This window comes from Zeugodacus cucurbitae, chromosome 2 (genome assembly GCF_028554725.1).
Source record: "Zeugodacus cucurbitae isolate PBARC_wt_2022May chromosome 2, idZeuCucr1.2, whole genome shotgun sequence".
NCBI lineage: Eukaryota > Metazoa > Arthropoda > Insecta > Diptera > Tephritidae > Zeugodacus > Zeugodacus cucurbitae.
In genome coordinates this window covers 86,475,254-86,493,629 of record NC_071667.1, presented here as the reverse complement: position 1 = coordinate 86,493,629, position 18,376 = coordinate 86,475,254, and the positions used below count along the sequence as shown (strand labels likewise).

General features: G+C 33.4%; 4 protein-coding genes across 8 annotated transcripts; 2 read left to right on the top strand and 2 right to left on the bottom strand.

Annotated features, from left to right (window-relative positions):
- Positions 1–149: 149 nt before the first annotated feature.
- On the top strand, positions 150–2,474 carry LOC105214383 (uncharacterized). Of its 2 annotated transcripts, XM_054235913.1 has the most exons (6): positions 150–303; positions 399–551; positions 599–931; positions 984–1,795; positions 1,863–2,085; positions 2,154–2,474. In XM_054235913.1, exons 2-6 carry the CDS (start codon positions 513–515, stop codon positions 2,301–2,303), a joined length of 1,557 nt encoding a protein of 518 aa, XP_054091888.1. In that variant the 5' UTR covers positions 150–303; positions 399–512; the 3' UTR covers positions 2,304–2,474. The 2 variants fall into 2 exon arrangements, with proteins under 2 accessions (XP_054091888.1, XP_011186067.3); XM_011187765.3 differs by having other exon boundaries at positions 162–551.
- A 781-nt stretch (positions 2,475–3,255) lies between these two features.
- LOC128924117 (uncharacterized) lies at positions 3,256–5,549 on the top strand. Its single transcript, XM_054235914.1, has 3 exons — positions 3,256–4,505; positions 4,560–4,782; positions 4,836–5,549. The coding sequence occupies exons 1-3, from the start codon at positions 3,790–3,792 to the stop codon at positions 4,983–4,985; spliced, it is 1,089 nt and encodes a 362-aa protein (XP_054091889.1). The 5' UTR covers positions 3,256–3,789; the 3' UTR covers positions 4,986–5,549.
- On the bottom strand, positions 5,232–8,783 carry LOC105214380 (endoplasmin homolog). Its single transcript, XM_011187763.3, has 5 exons — positions 8,576–8,783; positions 8,372–8,461; positions 8,102–8,184; positions 6,615–7,891; positions 5,232–6,491 (listed from the first exon to the last, which is right to left on the bottom strand). The coding sequence occupies exons 1-5, from the start codon at positions 8,613–8,615 to the stop codon at positions 5,579–5,581; spliced, it is 2,403 nt and encodes an 800-aa protein (XP_011186065.2). The 5' UTR covers positions 8,616–8,783; the 3' UTR covers positions 5,232–5,578.
- A 1,652-nt stretch (positions 8,784–10,435) lies between these two features.
- On the bottom strand, positions 10,436–17,862 carry LOC105214378 (discs overgrown protein kinase). 4 transcript variants are annotated; one of them, XM_011187759.3, is made up of 5 exons: positions 17,711–17,860; positions 16,312–16,428; positions 14,122–14,472; positions 13,639–13,728; positions 10,436–13,572 (listed from the first exon to the last, which is right to left on the bottom strand). In XM_011187759.3, exon 5 carries the CDS (start codon positions 13,496–13,498, stop codon positions 12,176–12,178), a length of 1,323 nt encoding a protein of 440 aa, XP_011186061.2. In that variant the 5' UTR covers positions 13,499–13,572; positions 13,639–13,728; positions 14,122–14,472; positions 16,312–16,428; positions 17,711–17,860; the 3' UTR covers positions 10,436–12,175. The 4 variants fall into 4 exon arrangements, with proteins under 4 accessions (XP_011186061.2, XP_028897561.2, XP_011186063.2 ...); XM_029041728.2 differs by having other exon boundaries at positions 16,312–17,095; positions 17,711–17,799; XM_011187761.3 differs by lacking the exon at positions 17,711–17,860 and adding an exon at positions 16,969–17,101.
- Between the last annotated feature and the right edge of the window lie 514 nt (positions 17,863–18,376).

Below are 18,376 nucleotides of genomic sequence, written 5' to 3'. Positions count from 1 at the left end.
AGAAAATTGCCTGTGGGGACAAGGCGTAATTTGCTTTTGTTTTACAAAATATCGGAAGCTATAAAGAATCATTATATTAAAATATATATGTATATATGTTGCAAATAAGCTTGGATATTATCCATGGCTTAGATTGATATTGCGTGAGAAAAGCTAATATGAAGTTAAAAAGGAAGCCAGTAATGATAATATTAATGTTTTGGGTCAATGCCCGAGAACTTCGATTTCCTTGATACACAACCGGATGTCGCCCGCTATTAGTATTATCTATCCCTAGCAGTAGAACGAGCATGCTTTTCGGAAGTATTAAATGAAATAGTTTTGCAGAACTCTAATGTTCTTTCTAATCACGAATAACTGATAACTTTGTTGTTGTTATATTCGAATTGTTTTGACAGCTGTCGTTTGGTGTCCAGAAGAAAATATGAAAAACAATTAGTAAAAGATTGCATGGAATTTAGCGTTTTTTATTTTCAAATCATTTAATAAAATCATTATTTCATATAAAAGCAATGCGTATTGTAAACTCATGTATATTGGAGTTACGTGAGGTAAGTGATAATTTCATATTATTTAGTAAATATAACTCGTTTTATAGTATAAAGGTAGAAGAATTGTATGCCAACTACAATTTAAAGAGACATCGGATGAGAGTTTCGAAATAGAGCGGGATCAGGACTTTCACTGGTTGAATAAATCAGATTGGAAAGCAATTGACGTTCAGTTGAGTAAGACAGTGCATAAACTGGAAAAGGGAGTACGTCGGGAGAAATGTTTTCAGTTAAATGATGAAATCGATGTCGCGGTTTCCATTTCCTCAAAAGGTGTGGGAAACCTTTTTAAAATTTTAGGTGTGGAATGTTTTGAAAAGAAAGATTACAATGTATCCGTAAATTGCGTATTTAACAGACATTCTGGAAGAAAAAGAAAGGTAAGACTTTTACAAATGCCACTAGCTAAACTAAAGTTTTTTAGTTTTCCAGACTTCTTCTGCCGATATTTGCAAAGGCTCACCAAATCTCCAGAAACGCGATTTAAATGGTTCTACATCATTCATTGTTGCTGAACCCGTTGTAACAGTACAGAAAAAAATGTCTTCAACATCTAGTAGCAAAGTTGGTGAACTCAATAATAGTGCAAGAAAATTAAATAAATTGAAGAGTCCTAAGCCCAGCTCGGATGTACTACACAGTTCCTTTGAAGTAAAGAAAACTACTAAAACCAAACAAGTAGATATTGACGATCGTTCAGTACTGGGTGTAAAGAAAACGTGTTCAAATATTCAAGTTCATAGTACAAATGGAAACCAAAATGTTGAATATTTACACAACAAGAGATACAAGGAAAAGTCTAAGGAGCATATACCAGTTAATAAACGAGTTTCGCAAGATGATCAAATTGATTTGCAAAAAGATGTAACAACACCGCAAATATTGAAAGAATGTGATACAAAAAGAAAGAAGCTTCGTTCCAAGTGTATGTCGGCAAAACGAGAAGAACATAGTAGTGCAGTCACCGACATATATAAGGAATTATTCGATTCTGCTGATGATTTTACTGATGAAAATGAGACAAAGAGTAAATGGTTGTCTAAGAAGCAACCTGAAAATGTTTCATCCAAAAAGAAATCAAAATTAACTATATCTTCAAGGGTAAAATCGCCCAGAGGGTGTGAAAGTATAGGTTCTAAAGATATAGAGTCCCATCACGGGCAAAAGGAACAAATAAAAGCCAACAAAAGAATTGAATCGTTTTTGGAACGAATAACACAGGTGCCAGAGAAGGTGAAAATTTTGTAAGTATATGCTCAATATATTTTGCTTTTCAGAAATTTAATACGAAACTACTAATTACGTCAACAGAACTCTCAACAATATGGACAGTGACGAAATTATAAATACTTTTCCGAAATATAAAAGGCAACTTGATGCTATCTTTAGTGAACTACGATCGAAATCAAAAGTAACAGGTTACAATGGAATTAATCACTATTCAGTTATTGAACTAATAGATAATGAAAAGCAGCTGAAAATGATGCACAAACTCGGAGAAGTATACGAAAAGGACGGGGATGGTGTATCATTGGTAATTGGAAATATTTTATTTCTAAGTGGATAAAATGTTTTCTAAAACTTTTTTATTTTTAAATTTAGTATCCAATGCTTTTCGCAAATGCCTTAATGCCCGAGTGGTTAGTACATGTATTTAAGGACAAGTATCGTTTTTCCTACAGTGAAGCTGTGAATCATTTAAATAAACAGCAACTGTACATGCAATACTTGGATACAGAGGATCACTATTAGAAAATATGCTATTTTTGGTTTGCTATTTAGTAAGTTAAAGTATATTTAGTATATCTGCAGCTTCTTTATATGCGATAACATTAAGAATAGAGACAAAAAATCTACAAGATGAGCATATCATTTGTCCACAAATAATTAAAACTAAGTGCATTAAACTACAAACTTCGAAAATCTTTTTGATAAATTGAATGAATATATAAAAAAAAGAAATAAATGTAAGACCCGTAAAAAATATGTAATTCATAAGTGTATGAAGTCTTTTGTACTGGGTTTCTGCCTGACTCCTTGTTGTGACTGTATTAACTAATTGTATCTCGTTGAATATCAACATTTCTGATGTACCAGGGAACATTGACAATACCTCTTAGCACCTTAGCCATGTATTACAATTAATTTTTAATCATGAAACGAAGTGTGTTGGACGTTTAAGATACAGTTGAATTTCCATAACTCGAAGTTCTCCATATCACGAACTCAGAAATTGTCAATAGAAGTTTTTCTCGAAGATTTTTTGTGGATTATAGAGATTCGTGTTAGTGAAGCTCAACTGTATTTTGTACTTTTCCAGAGTGAGTAATAACATTTTTTGTTAGATGATAGTTGATATAAATATTTATGAATTGACTCATTCTTAAAATGAGAGATATCTAGTTTTAATGCAGTTCTTGCGCTTAATGTTGGTTTTGATTGACACGATTTAGTGAGCGAGTTTGTTGTCATTTGCGTTGCAATTTTACTTTCCTTTCTAGAAGGAATTTTATGATTTCAAAAATTATAAATTTAATATATTAATGTGAAATAAATTTCGTATTTCGTGAGTTGAGTTTGGGAAAAACAGAAATTGGGCCATTTTGAAACAGCTGACAGGCATAAAGTGGTGCCTTTTACTAAAAATCCATTTAAAAAACTTTTGAATTAAGTGGCAGTATTGCTTGTTGTGTCAACGAAACAATTTATTTATATTTATTTATTATTCTTTATTTTCATGTTTTGTTATCTTTGGTTTTAGTGTAATAAATATTAATATACATATATTAGCAAATATCAGTTATGGTTATAAAAAAAATTCCTGATAACAGGAAGAATTCGTTAATTTTATCTGTGAATGTTTTTGGCTGTTCCAACAAATCCTTCAAAATTTAATAACTTATTATAGCACTGATGAATATTATATTGCTGAATTAAATAATCACGTACTCTGCAGGAAAGTATCAGGAAATTTTAAGATGTTTGCTAAAGCCAACTAATATAATTGTGTTTAATAACATCAGTTAATAAATCAGCTTCATATTTAGGTGAAGTTAAAGCATCATATAAAGAAACTGAGGTCTCTGAAGAACGTCTCCCCTATATCAAGTCCAAGCCATAATGCTAATGAGAAAGGTGTCATAAGCAATGAAGTGCAATATGTAATACAAATTATCATTTTGTTTTCACACCCATAAATCGTGATTATAACTAAAAAACTGAGGATTAAAAAAAAAACATGGATAAAGAGAAAACTAATGAACGTGAAAATGTGGCAAACAAGTCAAAGTCAGAAGGTAGTTTGAATATTGATGCACAATACCCGGAACTACGACGATCAAGCCGTTCCCCTGTAAAACCACGTCGATATGAACCCGAAGATCTTAATTCCTCAGTTAGAAACAAAAACAAATTAAAGGCAAAGATCAAAACTACCCGTGGATGCTTTGAATCTGAAACAAAATCCGCAAAATTCGTCACGAAATCATCAGAAGGAATTAATTTAAAAGAAGAGTCCAGATTACGTCGTTCTAAACGCTCACCGAAAAAGCCTTACCATTTTCAGCCAGAATATATTAAATCTGCTTCAAAGATTAAAAAAAAACAGGGCGCTAAAGCAAGCCCGCCCACCAATGTTAACAGAGACGGCTGTGTTCCTACAACTGAGTGCGATGCTAAATCTGAACGAAAAGAAGAAAAGGATGATGTTAATCAATGCAAAAACAAATCAGCCGGAAGCCCATTGATAAAAAATTCAAAATTAAAGAAATCTGCTCTCAAAATAACAAAGAAATATAAGAAAAATAATTCAAGGACAATAAAGCAAATAGTTTATCCCACAGCAGAGGAATTGGCAGAATATAAGCGTACAGAACGAGAACAGATAAAAGCAAATAGGAAAATGAAAGAAATATTTGCAAATTTCCAGAAAGAACCTGAAAAAGTCAAAATATTGTAAGTAAATATGGAAAATATCTTCTAGTAAACTAATTGGGTTTATTTTTGCAGGTCACTAAATAATATGAGTTCTGAAGAAATTTTGAATACCTTTCCTATATATCAGGATCAACTGGATATTGTTTTCCATGAACTGCGCTCACAACCGAAAGTGGACGATTACAAAGGAGTTAATCACTATTCCGTTATTGAATTGATCGACAATGAAAAACAACTGAAAATGATGCACAAACTTGGGGAAGTATACGAAACTGAACCAGATGGAATATCTTTGGTGTGTAACAACAATTGAATAAATTAAAAAAATATATAATTTTATATTTCTAGTACCCTACGCTATTCGCTAACGCGTTGATGCCCGAATGGCTGGTTCATATATTCAAGGATAAGTATAAATTGTCTCATAGTGAAGCCGTGTCCCACTTACATAAACAACGACAATATATGCAATACTTGGATGTCGATGATTGTCTTTAAGATACGCGGAAGACATTTGTATATATGTAGTTTTGTAAGATAAAAGAAAAGCCGCAAATTGAAATAATTTTAAACAAGAAAATGTTTCGCACCCATTTTAACTTATGTGCCAACAACGACATTGTAAAAAGACATGCAAACAGTTTTATACGACTTTAAAAAAATAAATATTTTTATTTTCAAGAATGTAAGAGTATATGAAATACAACACCACACGACTAATGCAATAAAACATATACACGCAGATCATTTTTTAAGAACCAAATATTTTATTTTAATATGTATTTTTTAATTCTAGATTACACGTAGAAAATATGTCTCATAATTACACCAAAATTGCGCACTTGAAATGCGTTTTGTGGAAATGTATTAATCGCTGTCTGAGGTAGTATATAATATTACCTTGTGAGTAGCTACTTTTGCAGGGACAATTCTTAAATCGATCACAATAATAAATACAATTTCAGAGTATGATGCAGAAATATACATGCAATGCAGGCGAAATGAAGACAGGGATCAAACTGGAATAAATCAGTCCACTATTCATAGAAAATATGATTTTTATCTAAAGACCTAAACTTAAATTTTTCTACTTAAAGTTCATCGTGAACTTCATCATCCTCGTTCAATGTGTCACTTGTGCTCTCAGATGCATTGTCGTTTTCCTCATCGCTTCCATTATCGTTGCTAGGCTCCTCATCATCTTCATCCAACTCGACTTGTTCATCCAAAGGTACTCCGAGAGATTGGCGCATCATTTTTTCGATGGTGTCTGCAAAATCGGATGTTTCTTGCAGCATGAAGCCTGAACGCAAAATGGCCGTACGGAACATCATTACAGCCATATCCTTCGCTGTGCTGTCGGCCTCATCGGCTTCAACGCGGCGCAGAAGTTCGCGAATAAGTGGATGGCGGGGATTGATTTCCAAAGTTTTTTTCTGATTCAGGTAGTAGCTACGCTGTGGGTCATCTGACTTTTGGTGTGCATTGGACAATGCCAATCTTTCCATATTACCAGTCCAACCGAACATACCAGCAACGAGCGCACATGGCGAGTTACTTAGTCGTTCCGACACTTGTGCCTTTAAGATCTTATCCTTAAGGGCCACTTCATTTAACCATTTCACGAGTGGTTCAAATGTAGATTTCAGTTCTTCAAATCTGGACTTGCTCTTCTCCGACTCGTTTAGTTTGAATCCTTCTTTGGCAACATTTTGGAATTTCTTACCATCGAATTCAGGCAAAGCGGAAATGCAGTATTCATCAACAGCCTCAACCAGGTAGAGGACTTCATAGCCTTTGCTCAACAGGCGTTCAACGAAGGGAGATTTTTCGACTTCGGCGCGATTAGCACCGGCAATAAAGAATATATGTTCTTGTTTGGGCTTCATACGTTCAACATATTCAGCAAGGGATGTGACATCTTTTCCATTGGACGACTGGAAGCGCAAAAGCTTAGCGAGACGTGAACGATTGCTGGGGTCTTCCATGATACCGAGTTTAATGCTGAAAATAGTAAAAAAAAAAAATAATAATAAGTATAAATACAGGATATAAAAGCAAATATAATTTTTATATTATAGGTTTTCATATGAGACGGAGGTACTTTAGTTGCCCTTCGTTACTTACTTGGTTGAGTATTCTTTCCATAATTTGCTGTAGTTATCCTTATCGATCTTTTTAATCATATCGAGCACCTTGCGCACCAACTTCTTCTTTATAACCTTAATCAATTTATGTTGCTGAAGTGTTTCGCGCGACACGTTCAAAGGCAGATCGTCGGAATCAACAACTCCTCGAATGAAGCTCAAGTAATTGGGCATCATATCATTAAACTCGTCCGTTATAAAAACACGACGGACATATAATTTAATGTTATCGGCTTTGGTGCCATAACGGTTAAAAGATTCGGATGGCTGTACTTTCGGAATATACAATAAACTCTTGAATGTAACTTCTCCTTCGGCAACGAAATGAGTGTGTGTTAGTGGTTCAGTGCTGTCTTTGGTTAGTGTCTTATAGAACTCTGTGTATTCATCATCAGTTACTTCGGCTGGCTTACGAGTCCAAATAGGCTTACTGTCGTTGATTAGTTGCCAGTCCCAAATAGTCTTGGATACTTTCTTTGTCTTTGGTTTATCGGCGGTTTCGGGTTCTTCCTCCACCTTAGCATCGTCATCGCCATCTTCCAAATTGTCTTCCGCCTTCTCTGGTTTTTCAGTTGTTGTGTCTTCTTCAATTGGTACTTCTTCCTCAACAGTTTTGCTTGACCACATCAAAATGGGGAAATTGATGAATTGTGAATATTTGCGGATCAATTCGCGCACAGTATCCTCCTCAAGGAAATCTTGTGCTTCGTCCTTCAAATGCAACGAAATGATAGAACCGCGTTTAATGGTGTCACCACGAGGGTCTTCAACAATGGTGAAACTATTAGCATCTGATTCCCAAATGTATTGCTTATCAGCATTATGTTTTGTTGTGACAACAACACGATCAGCCACCAAGAAAGCAGAGTAGAAGCCAACACCGAATTGTCCAATCATGTCATTGAGGTCTTGGCCAGATTCTGTTTTCGTGACATCTTGCATTTTCGCTAAGAAATCGGCTGTGCCCGATTTAGCGATTGTACCCAAATTGTTGATCAGATCTTGATGAGTCATACCAATACCGGAATCCATAATATGCAAAATCTTATTCTCTTTATCAGCCTTAATGCGTATATTCAATTCTGGATTAGTATCCAATTCACCCTTGTTCGTGAGGGCAAGTAGGCGTATCTTATCGATAGCATCAGATGCATTCGAAATCAATTCTCGCAAGAATATTTCCTTGTTACGGTACAATGAATTGATAATGAGTTTCATCATACGATTTACCTCCGTTTGGAATGTAAATTTCTCGGCCTATACAACATAAAAAATCGAGAAATATTGAGTAATTCATTAGAATATAATAGATTTGGTTTAAATAAAAAACATTTCTTCATGTGTGTTTATCGTGCGACTAACCTCACGTTTAACATGCCGGACGTGGCAAATTCTTAATCTTACCCCACAATTTACCATTTAAATAGAACCTAATACTAATCTTACGTAAAATGTATTTATGTTTACCTTTTCTCGGACTTCCTTCATTTGTGCAACACTCAAACCATCCAACTTGATGGCCTCTTCCTCACGTTTGAGAGCTTCAGCATCTAAAAGAAAATTTGTTAAAATTAACTTAATAACCAAATACCAACAATAAATTCAATATAAATTGATTTACAGCAGTGACGTGTACAAATCGCAGCGACCACAACACATAAGTTGATATCAACCAATACTGATAGCAACAAAGTGAAGGGGAATAACTACTACGTATGCAAATTTGATTTTCCGTACCTGTTCGAGAACCTTCCTTGAAGGAACCCAGATCCAAATCAATAGTCTCTACATCTTCGGTGGTTTCATCCGCAACAATCTCTCCTACGCCTATAAACAAGAAAATACATTTTCGTTAATATTAGGTACATTTTCTTATAAAGTTGTCGACAGTGGTTTACAGTTTGCCGGTAATGCGGCTAAAACCAAAGTATGCAAACTAACCTGCTAAAAGAAGCAAAGCCAACACCAATAGGTACTTCATATTATAGTGCAATAATCCTTCTATTGTTTAAAGATGCACTTTATTTAACCAATAAGGAACTTCCCGAAATTGCAGAACTGCTTTTATCAAATATTCGCGACAAAAACTGGAATAAATTGAAACTTCACCAATTAGCAATCAACTGCAAAATAAAATAGAATGAACCACAGTTAATATTTAGCTGGCCGTGCTCTCACTTGGGTTTTTCCTGCTACACCCAGGGTTGCACTAAAAGGTTCGAACAAATTTGGTAACAATTCCTAAGTTTTTAATCTTAATTACTATGCTTCAAAACTTGATTTTTCAACTATTTAGGACGATCACCTTTTTTTAGTATTTGAGTACAATTAATTGATTGCTTAAATTGTCTAATTTAAGCTTTAAAAGTTGTCGTCTGTACATTTAGTACTAATTTCTTTCCATGTTATAGTTACACGCAACACTTTTGCGGTGAAGAGAGCCACTACAAATGTCGTGCAGTGATTGGTCCAAATCATTTAAATATTTAGTACAGCTCATAACTAAGTATGTTATCGATAAATATTTGATGATTATGTTCGGATTTTGTCCAGAAATTTAGTAATTTATTGCACTGTACCAATTGAATTGAAATACACATATTTCAAATAGGGTATATTAAATAGGGCGTATCAAGAGATACAGTTGAGTGTTTGAAATTTTTAAACGCCCACTAAACATATTTAATGGATTTTTTTACTCTAACTTCCCCTCTAAAGTGCTCAAATATATTTTCCTGAAATGTCCTTCGTCGAAGTTCTACCGAAAGGGACATCAAATGAATGACTTGTTAAGCTTAAATATTATACCAATATTAAATAGAAAAAATGCAGCTCGATACTTTTAGTTCATATAGTTACGTTTTATTTTCATATCTCGTATTTATATGCATTGAATTGAATTAAATTAAATATTTATCAGTTACTAATAGCTAATTAGGGACTCCTTCTACGTGTCCTTTGTCGTTTGCTTGTTGCATTAATTATTAAAGATACATTCAGTTGTTTTTCTTTCTTCTTTCATTTGTTGTTGGTATTATGTTTCAGTTTTTAAGGTATTTTATATTTATAATTCTTGTTATTATGTTTCTTATGGTATATGTATTTAGATATATTACATTTCTAGCGCATTCTAAATAAATTTATTTCGTAATTAAATAGTTTACATATAACTACTTATAGTAAGTTTAGTTTTAATTAAAATTAATAAATGTTTAGTTTTGTTAAGCTTTATTCCACATTTGTATACATATACGCATATACATATGAAATCCCTTATATATTTAAATGTAATATTTTGTGGTTTTTGCTTGGCTTTATCAAATATTATATTATATTTTACTTGTATTGAATTAATAATTTGTTTAAATGGTTTTTAATATTATAAAACGAGTTTGAATTTATGCAAGTAACTCATAATGACAACAAAAAGAGCCGTTTATACATACATACATATGTATGTATGTATATAATGCATTCAAAATTTTTTATTTCTTATTTTCAAGTAAACAATATATAAAGTTAAAGCTTTAATCATAATTATATTCTTAAATTTTGTTATTTCTATAAATCTTGTTTCTGGTGACAATTGATTTTGCTGATTGATCTTTAATCGCTAGCATTTGGTTCCGATTTTTCAGTATGTATTCGAGCAAATCGAGCAAAGGAAACAATTTACAAGCAAAATAACGTCTTGACACCATACTGGGCTTTATGGAGAAATTACAATTTTAAATGCAGATGCCAAAAATACATACCTACTTTCTCTTTAGCACACAAACAATATGATAGACAATCACTGTGTTATTATACTTTCGAAGCATCATATTCAAAAGCGGTTTTTGTATTTAATTTTTCCATTTGTGTGCATTAATTACAATATATACATATTAATAGTTTTAATAAAGCTGTAAGAAATATATGTATGTATTTCAGAGATATTCACTAAAATTTTAAGCGACAAAATTATTTCTAACCACTCATTACATGTTAATTTCATTAAAGGTGAAAATCTAGCTACTTGCTGCTTGAAATGGTTTCAAAATTTTTTAAAAACTCTTGTTCAATGTTAAAAATATCGAAATGTTTATAAAAGTTGATTACAAAAATCGCTTGTGCGAACTCAAAGCAATCATATTTTGAAATATTCGAAATATTTCGATTTGTGTGGAACAACGTGTGAATTGTTGTACACATAAGCTTTTAAAGCTCTCTTTAATCATTTCAGCAGAAATTAAAAGAGAAAAAATAAATGTTTAGTTTTCAAAATAAAGTATTTTTTCAAATATTTTCTCTTTGTTTTTAATATAAAAGAATTAATTGGTATGGAACTTAAAGAATGATTATATATAAATATACATACAATGCAAACCTATTTGTGTACATGTATATTTAGGGTGGATGAGTTCAACTACAGCAAATGCGATTCATAGATTTCTTCACAACTACACCTATTCAATCTTCAATCAAATTATGTATATATATATATATATCAATTATGTATATAGGTAGTATGTATGGTATGCATCACATTTAGCACGAATTACAAATTTTATATGCAGCATCGAATTTCACATTTACAAAGTTGGTCCATAGTATGACTCATCCGCGTACATTTCAAATGGTTTTGTATTAGATTAGATTTAATGTATTAGAATTATTGTTAGTGTTAGTTAGTTACATACATACTTCGTTTCATTTTGCTATTTTTAAGAATACACCCTAGATATTTTTTGTTTTTGTTTTACTACTTCAATTGTGTACTGTTTCATTTTTTCGAATGCCCGCTTAATTTCTCTTTGAGTTACATTTTGCTTTGTTTTTTTTTTTTTTTTGTTTTTCAATTTCAGATTGCAAACAATGTCTAAAGGAGCAGTTTCGATTTAGGAATATAAACTTAAATATTAAACGTATTTTAATATATATTTTTAAGCATTTATGTATATATGCATTATACATTATGGTATATAATATATATCTGTATATAAAGTGTGTGGATGTGCACTTACATCGAATACACAGAATTTGTATTCAGAGTTTCGCAAAGTTACGGATTAATTGAATGTACTTAGTTGTTGCTTTGCGCCGAACATCATTACAAGCCGATGCCTTGTGGCGCGAACTAATCAGTTTAATGCAGTTCCTTCGATAAATAAGTTGGCATTACGAATGCTTACGTTTGTAATTTTTATAATTATTGTAATGTTTTTGATTGCAGTAAATAATATCGCTTCCAGTGTTGTTATACATGTGGGTTGGGGATTTTTTAAGATCGCAAGGGATCTCTTTGCCACTTTTTTTTTTGCTATTTTGCTGTCAATGTTTATTAGTCGGTTGTTATTTTGAAGCACAACTGCAATGCCTACAACGACTGTCATTACTCAGATTACTCCGTGAGTAAAGGGAATAATAAACGAATTTCAAAATCTAAAACTGCTAAAACTAGATGAAGACGACCTGACCTATGCTCTATTAACTAGTTTCAATTATGTATATATATATGTATGTATATAAGTATGTAGTTGAAATCTAAACAATAAAATATTATTTCGCGTTTCTCACGTCGTTGACAACGCTCGGTTGCACACATCCGACGCCGCCGCCGCCACCGCCCCCACCTGGACGCATGCGAATCGATGGACGCCGTTCGGGTGTATCGTAAGGAGGACGCGATGAGTTTGTAGCCGCCATTGAATCATCCATATTTAGACCGCCACCACCACCAGTACCACTGCCCACAACCATTTGGGAAGTGCCGCCGCCGCCGACCATTGCGCCGCTACTGCTGACCAATGTCTGTGCTCCGCCGCCGGAATTCATGATTTGTGCACTACCTATAGCAGCGACACCGCCAGCTATCTGTTTTTGATTGTGTTGATGTGGTTGTTGTTGTTGCTGTGTTGCGGACGCTTCCTGTCCCGGTTGGCATTCACCACCACCGTCCTGTGGCTGCTGTATGGCTTGTGGATTGCGGGGACCGCCAAATTTGAGCAGGTTCCAGTCGAACACGTAGTCATAGGTAAAGCCAAGACGATGGAATAAATTGCGAAAGAGTTTTCTTAAATAGCAATAATCCGGCCGCTGTTCAAAGTGCATTTGTCGGCAGAAATTCAAATAGTTTACAAATTCGCTGGGGAAACCTTTGCACAATGATAATATCGTCGTCGAGAGTTTCTTTTCCGAGATGCGTTCGTATTTTTGACGTTTGTTAGCAGCCTTCAAACCTTGCCACGGCAGTGCACCCAAATTAAAATACATCAGCACGTAACCGAGGGACTCCAAATCGTCACGGCGCGACTGTTCAATGCCCAAGTGTGTGTTGATCGACGCATAGCGGGCAGTGCCGGTGAGATTTTTGTTTTCCCGGTATGGTATATGTTTCAGTGAGCGGGCGTCGCGGAATTTTTTCGCTAATCCAAAGTCAATTATATAAACAAGGTTACCCTTCTTACCCAAGCCCATGAGGAAGTTGTCCGGTTTTATATCTCGGTGTATGAAGTCTCGAGAGTGTATGTAGTCTATGCGAGATATCATCTGGTCGGCGAGTAAAAGAACTGTTTTCAATGAGAAACGTCGGGAACAGAAATTGAATAGGTCTTCCAATGATGGACCTAACAACTCCATGACCATCACGTTGTAATCACCTTCCGAGCCACACCAGATAATACGCGGTATACCTATGCCACCCTGCATGGTTTTGTAGAATTTTGACTCGATGTGAAGTTGGGGATGTTTCGTGCGAATGCATTCTAGTTTTATGGCAACTTCTTCGCCGGTGTTGATTGTGGTACCCAGATAAATATCTCCAAATGATCCTGAGCCAATTTTACGGCCCAAGCGATATTTATTACCAACCCGCAATTCCATATTTATACAAATCAGTGATCGCTAAAGCCTATTTGTTTCTGTTGTGAGTGATGTGAGAATTTATGTTTTTGGCGCTGAAATCAAAATGGATTTATTAGTTAGTTAATGAGTGCTACACAAGGAATGTTAAGTGACTAAACCTCTTTAATGTGCAATCAATGATGCTATCAGTTTAGAATGGCTTCTTCGAGCAGTGCGTTGTTTAGGTTTTCGGTTGTAGATTTCATAAACTAAAAGGTAAGAAATATTTGCAATTATTTTACTGAAATTTAGCGAGAGAGAAGTAAAAAAATTTAACTAAAATAAATCAATTTTTTTTGCTGATTCGAAAAATGAATTTGACATACGGTTTTTTAAACTCAAAATATATGTGGCGTTTTATGTGAATATATTTGAAACTATTTGTATGTATGAACAAATATTTCAAATTTTTTACAATGCTGATATTTGAAGTACTATACATAAATTTTGAAACTTTATACGAACGAAGCAAATATACAATTACACTACACCAAGTAATAACGGTTTATTGCTAGCATTAGATCGTAAAAATTAATTCCACACTCTCTCTCTCTCTCTTACATTATGTAGTCACAAAATCAAAATATAATTTTGATTCTTACCGCGATGTGTTTTTTGTTGCTTCTACTGCCAATGAATTAATGGAACGGTATAATATTGAACTATCTGTTGCGAATAGTATCGTATCGTGGCAGTGTGTGATGAGGAGAAAAGAACGGGATCTGTGTGAGGGATCTGGTATACGGCTCTCTATTGATTTTTGAATTGTATGTGAAACTTCGATCCAGAGCCCCGCTTCAGACGTTTGCGCTGAAACTCCTTTTACTCCTAAGGCAAATCTCTGCTATTTCTGAAATTCATATCCCTTTACGAAATTGCATTTAATTGAGCCATCAATTAATTGTCGTGTTTGAAGAGTTTGGCTGTCGTTATTGTGTTGCTACGTGTTAGCTCTGGAAAATATTATGTGAAAATAAAATTGATTAGCAACATTTGACAATAAGTGCTTTAAAATAGGTAAAATAAAGGAGGGTGAAATACATTTTTTTATTGATGTCTTCACTTCAAAATTCAACCAACAAATGGATACAGATAAAAGGAGTATTTTTTTCTCAATGCATATATTTTTGTGATTTTACAAATTCATCTTTTGGTAAACTTCTCATGTCACTTGACACAATAGTAATGCCTTCCCTGAACATATCTTTCGAAAATTAAGCTTTTTAGTAATTTTTTCCAATATAGGAACTGATTTTTTGGGATGCGTTTTAATGAGTTATATGTATAAATGAAATATAGAGTTTTCTAACTTTGGAAATTTAGATTTTTTAATAAATTTTTCAAATTATAACGAGGTTCGTAAAGAAACAAATAGCACAAAACATTTCAACAGCAACACACGTACTATCGATCGCCTAAACACACAACTACAGTAAACAGCTGACGAAAGCAGCTGGAAGAGAAATTGAAAAATGCAAACCAGACCAACTACTAACGTCAACAAAAACCAATAATAAACAAAATGGAAAACAAAGAAAAACGGATTTCTCTTTATACTTTTAATGAAGACTTCGTCGCTGTAACATTATAGTTTGGATGAATTTCCGTTTCCTATAATATGCTAATCATCAATCCTACGAAAATTTGGCACATACATAAGAAACTTATACAACACTTATTTGCTTCATAGGAAATATGTAAGAAACAGGGATGTGATTGGTTTTATCATAATTACCCTATTCTTATTAAAGAAATATATTCTAACTAAAAAGCAAATTTCTTTAGATCGTAGTGGACCATCAGAACAGTTCAAATACTTTTTTGTTTTGCGTCTAATTAGAATATTGTAGTTCGTTTTAATTACAAAATTCAGTTTTAGTGCACCGATTTGGTTCATGCGCTGTAACTTCTGTAATCTGTCAAATATTGACAAGTAATAATAGTATGTATTTTCATTATTTTCAGAAGAGAAGGAATGTATCTGCCTAATTCGACTTCACAAACAAGTTAGCCAATGACATGATTGTATACATGGTGAGAATGACTGTGAAACATATAATTAGAGGCAATGTAAACTAGATTAAAAAATATATATTTTATTGAGCAAAGTCCTTGACATTTTGGTTTTTTGAAGTAAGTGAAAACTATAGAAGCTCAGTTAAAAAATATGCACCACTTAACATTAAAAACCTTATCAACATGCGTTATTCAGTTAATATCTTGTTTTTATCTATATTCTATTTATATTAGTGCTTACAAATGTACAGAATCTTTCGCATAGTCATCAATTAATGTATTTCGTGTACATCAGATTTTTTATATTGATTCAAATACATATTCAGATAGTCCAGTAAATTTAAGATAAGAAATTTATGCTTTTGCAGAGTTGTGTGTTCTACCATATATGTATCTATCTATCTATTATTTATTAATGTTCACAAACGATATAAATTATAATTGGAAAAATGTACTGAAACCGAGGATGTAATGAACCTCCAACATTTTGCCCATATTATTTTACATCAATATTCAATATTTATCTATATAACATTAACTATTTTCATTGTTGAAATAGCTACTGCCAAAATATAAAATAAGTTCACTCGCAGTCAATGGCCTCGCATTGACGAGGACAACCAGATGTGAACAAACAACCGTAAAATATAAACAGAGCAAAAATGTATTACGTTCGAATGATAAAAAAAATTAAACTGAACCATTTAAGCTGTTTTAAATAAATATACATAAGTAAAATGTGAGCGCTGATATTTGTTATGATTTCTAAAACTTACATTTTCTTTAGCCGCGTTGTCTCTGTTCTTGCCGTATATTTATTTCAGAAATTTGGGGTTACAACCAAGATGCAACTGCCACCAAAAGCTCACACACATTCCACTATCATTAGAGACCTCAACCAGAGAAGAGAAAAATTAAATTCTTTTATTTTCACAATTTGTGATTGAACAAGAACTAAACATATTAACGGAGCTTATTTGATTTTATGCAAGTATATTGAAGCGAAGGAAAGGTTATCTGAAACGATGTTCACGACGACTTCAACGGTATGTAACAACGGGCAATGGACATGATGTTCACGACAAAGTTGTCTAGCACGTCTATGTTGAGGATACTGCGAATCCACATATATCGCGTGTGTGTATCGGCAAAGGGATATTAAATTCACAAAATGAACATAAATAGTGTGTATTTTTTATTATTTATTTATATTTATATCGTTTATTATATTTGCTTGTTTGTCCTCGCAGTTATTGAAGGTGTTTTAGAGTCAAAACATTTTCTTTTTATGCCTAGCTACGACTTTTCGTTCAAGTCCACGCACGCACGCACAAACCAAGAAATTTTCTTCCTCGGAATATTTTAATACTTTGCACTTATTTAGTGGATGAGTATGTAATGAAAAAAACTTTTTCCCGGACGTTAAAACGCACTTATTCACATCAGTTGCTTTGCCAAAATTTTCATTTGTGTAAAATAATCACAAAAGATTTTCGAAGTCGCCTCGTTGGAATAATTTTGTCTGTCCGTTTGCTAATATTCCGAGCTTGTCAGCGCTATCTATGGTTGAAAAACAGTAAATTGCTATTTCTGTATCGTTCCCACTCATTCATTTAGGATTTAGGGAATCTTCCGTCATCTTACTTGCACACACATAAGCAGCAATAGTGTGTGCAGTAGCTCGTTGGCCTCAATCGTCGATGGTATTCGCAATTATTCACCTTCGAATTCGAATGTAAACGGACAGGGTTACCGTTACCAATTGTTGGTGTAACCAATTTAATGACTGATTGGAATAGGTTTTGGCGCTAACGGAGCAACCTTTTAAACCTATAGAGCTAATGCCCTAAATCAAATTTAATGAAAATTGCTATTACGATTTTGTATGAGAAATGCATTTCTTTTTGCCATTCAACGGTTATAATGGCAGGTAACCCTATCTTATACGTTTAGTATTTCGAATTTATTTATTTTGCTTGCACGTCGCCGTGGCTGCTTATAACCCAATCTTCGAAACCGAATGTTTTTCGCCACTTCGCATTTTTTTCGTTCACTGAATATGATATATTGGTGACTCTCCACAACACATGCTAAATTCTTAGGTTACACATATCGATTAAAAAGCAGTTTCACACGCGATTTCTGATTTTGGGCACAACTTCATTTCACACTTACGTTTAGTCTGTTATTTATCCGTTTATTTCTTGTAAATTAATTTAGAATATCACTCAACTTAATCTTTTCAATAAGACTCTGCCATTTCAGGCTACCGAACAGATTTTCAGTGTTGAACAACTTGGATTACATATTAAATGTAGAAATAAAATGTCATCGCATGGTTGTGATCTGAACTAACAGGGTTGCATGCATTAAATCAATTTTACACGGTTTGGAAATAATATGTAATTCCGTAGTTTCCAATTATAATTTAACTTATTATTAAAAGAATATTTGTTATATGGATACATATACGTGGCGTTAAATAATCGAAACGACGAAACAAATTGATTTGCAGATGTCTGTCTGACTGCAAGCGAGTACGTATTTTGTGATTTCCTTACTCTTTACAAATATTTATTTGGTGGAACCATTTATTTTGCCATTACTATACATTATACAGTGTGAGTGGTGGAATCGTACTATAACGGTTATATTGGAAACTATTAAATATTCGATAACTGTCTAAAGAATAATGTCTAAAACATGAAATTTATATATAGGAGTGATCATGAGAGCCGTAAATATTGAAGAATGGGTGAGTCTACGACTATTTTTGAGAGATATTTCATACTTATCTGATTTCAAACAAATTCGGTCCATAACACATTTGGTATCCTCTCT

What these genes read in the sequence shown, in the direction of transcription:
- LOC105214383 (XM_054235913.1), top strand. Translation starts at nt 513, where the DNA reads ATGCGTATTGTAAACTCATGTATATTGGAGTTACGTGAG. An exon ending in CCAGAGAAGGTGAAAATTTT is followed by an intron (nt 1,796 to 1,862) that starts GTAAGTATATGC and finishes TTACGTCAACAG; the next exon opens with AACTCTCAACAATATGGACA. An exon ending in ACGGGGATGGTGTATCATTG is followed by an intron (nt 2,086 to 2,153) that starts GTAATTGGAAAT and finishes TTTTAAATTTAG; the next exon opens with TATCCAATGCTTTTCGCAAA.
- LOC105214378 (XM_011187762.3), bottom strand. Translation starts at nt 13,498, where the DNA reads ATGGAATTGCGGGTTGGTAATAAATATCGCTTGGGCCGTAAAATTGGC.
- LOC128924117 (XM_054235914.1), top strand. Translation starts at nt 3,790, where the DNA reads ATGGATAAAGAGAAAACTAATGAACGTGAAAATGTGGCAAACAAGTCA. An exon ending in CCTGAAAAAGTCAAAATATT is followed by an intron (nt 4,506 to 4,559) that starts GTAAGTAAATAT and finishes TTATTTTTGCAG; the next exon opens with GTCACTAAATAATATGAGTT. An exon ending in AACCAGATGGAATATCTTTG is followed by an intron (nt 4,783 to 4,835) that starts GTGTGTAACAAC and finishes TTATATTTCTAG; the next exon opens with TACCCTACGCTATTCGCTAA.
- LOC105214380 (XM_011187763.3), bottom strand. Translation starts at nt 8,615, where the DNA reads ATGAAGTACCTATTGGTGTTGGCTTTGCTTCTTTTAGCAG. An exon ending in CAAGGAAGGTTCTCGAACAG is followed by an intron (nt 8,185 to 8,371) that starts GTACGGAAAATC and finishes ATTTTCTTTTAG; the next exon opens with ATGCTGAAGCTCTCAAACGT. An exon ending in TGGAAAGAATACTCAACCAA is followed by an intron (nt 6,492 to 6,614) that starts GTAAGTAACGAA and finishes TACTATTTTCAG; the next exon opens with CATTAAACTCGGTATCATGG.